Source organism: Notothenia coriiceps, unplaced genomic scaffold, assembly GCF_000735185.1.
Source record: "Notothenia coriiceps isolate Sejong01 unplaced genomic scaffold, NC01 NC01_scaffold00015974, whole genome shotgun sequence".
Lineage (NCBI taxonomy): Eukaryota > Metazoa > Chordata > Actinopteri > Perciformes > Nototheniidae > Notothenia > Notothenia coriiceps.
Window position 1 is genome coordinate 1 of NW_011348675.1, and position 3,619 is coordinate 3,619.

The 3,619-nt window shown below is 41.5% G+C and overlaps 1 protein-coding gene across 1 annotated transcript; it reads right to left on the reverse strand.

The window, feature by feature from the left end:
- Window positions 1-1,666: 1,666 nt before the first annotated feature.
- Window positions 1,667-2,765, reverse strand: LOC104949352 (probable G-protein coupled receptor 114). The gene is made up of 2 exons (XM_010775709.1): window positions 2,501-2,765; window positions 1,667-1,773 (listed from the first exon to the last, which is right to left on the reverse strand). Exons 1-2 carry the CDS (start codon window positions 2,745-2,747, stop codon window positions 1,673-1,675), a joined length of 348 nt encoding a protein of 115 aa, XP_010774011.1. The 5' UTR covers window positions 2,748-2,765; the 3' UTR covers window positions 1,667-1,672.
- Between the last annotated feature and the right edge of the window lie 854 nt (window positions 2,766-3,619).

Sequence of the window (3,619 nt, forward strand, 5' to 3'; positions counted from 1 at the left end):
AATTGTGGCATAGATAGCCTACGTTATTTTCCCCTGTGCAATTCTCCATTTACTCAACAATAACACATAATTATCCTTGTGTTTATTTATTTGTTTGATTAATAAACACAAGTTGGAGTCCGTCAGGACCAAGGGTCGGAGTAGCTCATTAGTGCTCCGAGGGTTACGCCGAGCGTCGAACAGCAGTTGAAATGGGATGGAACCACGGCAGTCCAAAACTGGATTTGAACGGGTCCACCGCGTACCCCCCACCCCGTCCCCAGAACTACACATGCTGGCTATTGTGTTTTGCAACATGTTCTCTATCTATGGCACGTCTCTACTGGGAATTGTAGTTTTAAAAGACGTTTTCGTATTTCCCATAATAAGAAGTTGCCAGTATTAAACTGTGTACATCCCTGGAGGTTTAGGGGATAGGAAACACACAAATTTAAAACATATAATTAATAAATAGGTGAAAATTGCTTGTGCCCATAATGGGCAGCATTAATATATACATATATAGCGTTTTTGTAGAAATACTACGTCCCAAGTTGTGGACCAACGTAGTTATTACACGTTTAGATGTGAAACTGGGTTGGCTGATCACACAACCCTGTGGAACGCCGGTGTTCAGGGTCAGAATGGAAGAAGTGAGGTTGTTTAACTTCAAAGACTGGGTGTGTTGGTCAGGATGTCCACTGTCTAGTTGCAGAGGGAAGTGCTGATGCCAAGATTCCCAAGTTTTACACTATATAAACTGTAGGGGATGAATATGTTGAATGTGGAGCTAAAAACAATAAATAACATCTTAGTAATAATATATTGTATTTGTTAAGCGCTTTAGCAGGTGCTGAAAGACACTTTATAGTGGTAAAAATAATATAATTAAAAAAAGATAAAATACTGATGGTTGAGCGGCACGATGGTTATCCTCTTCAAGCACGTGGGACAGAGATATTTACGTACTGTACGAATAACGTCTATGGATAACCTCACACAAAACGTGTGAGGTTATCTAAAGTTATCTAATTTGTCCAGTTTATTTACCAAGGACTGAAAGTTGGCAAGTTAAATGCTAGGCAGAGGTTGTTTGTGTGGTTAGTTTTAACCTAGCCTAGCTCGTGGGCCTGCTTTGCCTTTGTTCCAGTCTTGTCGCCACCGTTTTCTTCCTGTCAGCGAGAGTGGTTCCCTGGGCTTTGGTGTCCTGGCTTACTCCGGTGGTAGCTGAACGTTGTTTAAAAAATCTAATTTACACAGAGAACTAAGGTTCAAGAGTTCTTGTAAGCTATAGAACGTATACACACAGCTGGGCTGTGTGAAAAAACTTGAAACTATGAGGTAACTACTAATTCTCAGAAACTGGAGAGACTCAGAGCCTCATATAGTGCACGCGCCATCCTAAGTATATTTTATGTGAGAGGAGGCTGGAATGTAAAAGCAACAACTACACTGTATTTATCTTGCCAATCACTTGTATACAATCAAGCCTTAACATCTTGAATCCACTGTTAAGGAAGTAGAACATATCACTATCCAAGCTATTATTTCCTTACATTCATTATAACTGTTTGTCACTGTAAATGGTGTTTTTGCAACCTTTCCCATTACATTCTAATTGACAGAAATGCTAACGCATATTCAAAACAACCTATTAGTTTAAATTGTACATGCTTGCAAATGTGCTTCTCCCTTACATTTGTGTGCCGTTGGGGTTAGAAGAGACCAGAGGGACGCGTCCATACGAGCTGCTGTCGATGATGACCACCAGGGCCACAATGACTGCAGGGAGACCTGAAACACAAGCATTAGACAAGACATTGGAACGTTTTTAAAGCATTATACTTGAAATAATATTATTTAAATAATTATTTAAACAAAGTATGATGTATAACTCTGGTGCATATAACAATTTTATCAGAATCATCAAATACGAATACTTTATTTATCCACAGGGTAATTGTTACACCATCTTAGAATGAAATTGTGACAATGGTGAGGATAACAGAAGCTAAATGCAAAATCGGGGGATGGGAGGAAGGTATAGATGTATACAAAATAATCAAACTATATTAAATATGCTGGCACAAAACAGTTACATAAACATGAAAGAGCAGGCAAGGTAAAACCAAAGGAAACTTAGCAAAACAAAAATGAGTAACAAACCAGCAAGACACAGGAAGGAGGAAAATACAGAATACAGACAGGAAACCAGGAACTGTGATAGACTGAACCGAACCGGGGAAACATTGATGACAAACTGTCAGAGAGCACAAGGGAAGACGGGCATATATACTCACAAGACTAATCACAAAGACAAGACACAGCTAGGGAGGGCATGCGAACACAAGGGATAGCAGGTGAGAATAATTGGACAATCAAATAGGCGGGTAAACACAATGACAGAAAGTAAAAACAAGACACAATGATAAAATACGTTTCAAAATAAAACAGGAGACAAAATAAAAGCAGAACCAGAAGTTGCCACCTGTTGATACCTGGCCTTTGCGACTCTACTCACCCCATCCCACCAAGCTGAGCTTGAGCAAGTATTTCCGGATATAAATGTTGAAGACTCTGACTAAGAGAAGGTAGAGGTGTAAGCCCTCCAGGGCCATCCAGCTGAAAGTGGCCAGCAGGGAGTAGTGAAGAGAGACGGCCATATAGAGGCAGAGCCCGATGGAGGACGATGATGCCACCGTCTGGCTGGGGAGGAAGTGCAGGTTGAGGAGGATCAGGGCAATGGCCAGGTTGATGTGGACCTTCATAGAGATATCTGCTCTGACTTTTCTGGAGGAGAATTGTTCTGTGGTAAGTGTTACATTTTTATTTTGTTAAAGGATTTCATGACATATATGGGAAGAAAAAGGACAAAATATGATAATAAAGGAGTGAGAAAAGAACATTGCATTTAAATTTTAAAAGTAAGTAACAAATAAAGCTCAAATTTACAAATTAAAGGGCCCATGTCTTGGCCATTTCTACTGATCATAATTTCATTGTTGAGGTATACTAGAATAGATTTACATTGTTCAATGTTCCAAACTCACATTGGTTTCTCATACAGCATCTCTGTATAGTATGTGTATTCACTCTCTGTCCTACACGCCTTGTTGGAGCTCCTGCCCCCCCCCCCTCCCTATGAGCTCACTGTGCTCTGATTGGTCAGCTCGCCCAATCTGTTCTGATGACTCTCCCACCGTTACGGCGGAACATCATGACACCAGTAATGACAAATAGATGAGAATGCAGCGTGGTGTCTTGGTGCCGTGTTGGCGGGACGTTGCGGGGATCGCTGCTCCGCCCTTTGAGGCTCGAGGAGCCGACAGTGTGAGGTGGATTACTGGTGTCGTTTCCTGGTTGCTGCGTGGGGTCTGAGCGCCGCGGCTGAGAAAATATAAGGCTGAGTGTGTGTGTGTGTGTGTGTGCGGAGCTCCGCAGACCAATTGGTCCATTTGGACTCAGTGACGTCAACCTGCCCCGCAAGAAAAAAATGGAAAAAGAAAAATCTCCAACGAGGCGTTTTGGGGCATTATAGACACGTCTTTTCTGTGTTAGAGTTTTACTCGCTACAGGGTGTACTTTAAGGGTTTGTGACTTTGCAGAGCGTTTACATGCAGAAAAAGCTACATAACACACA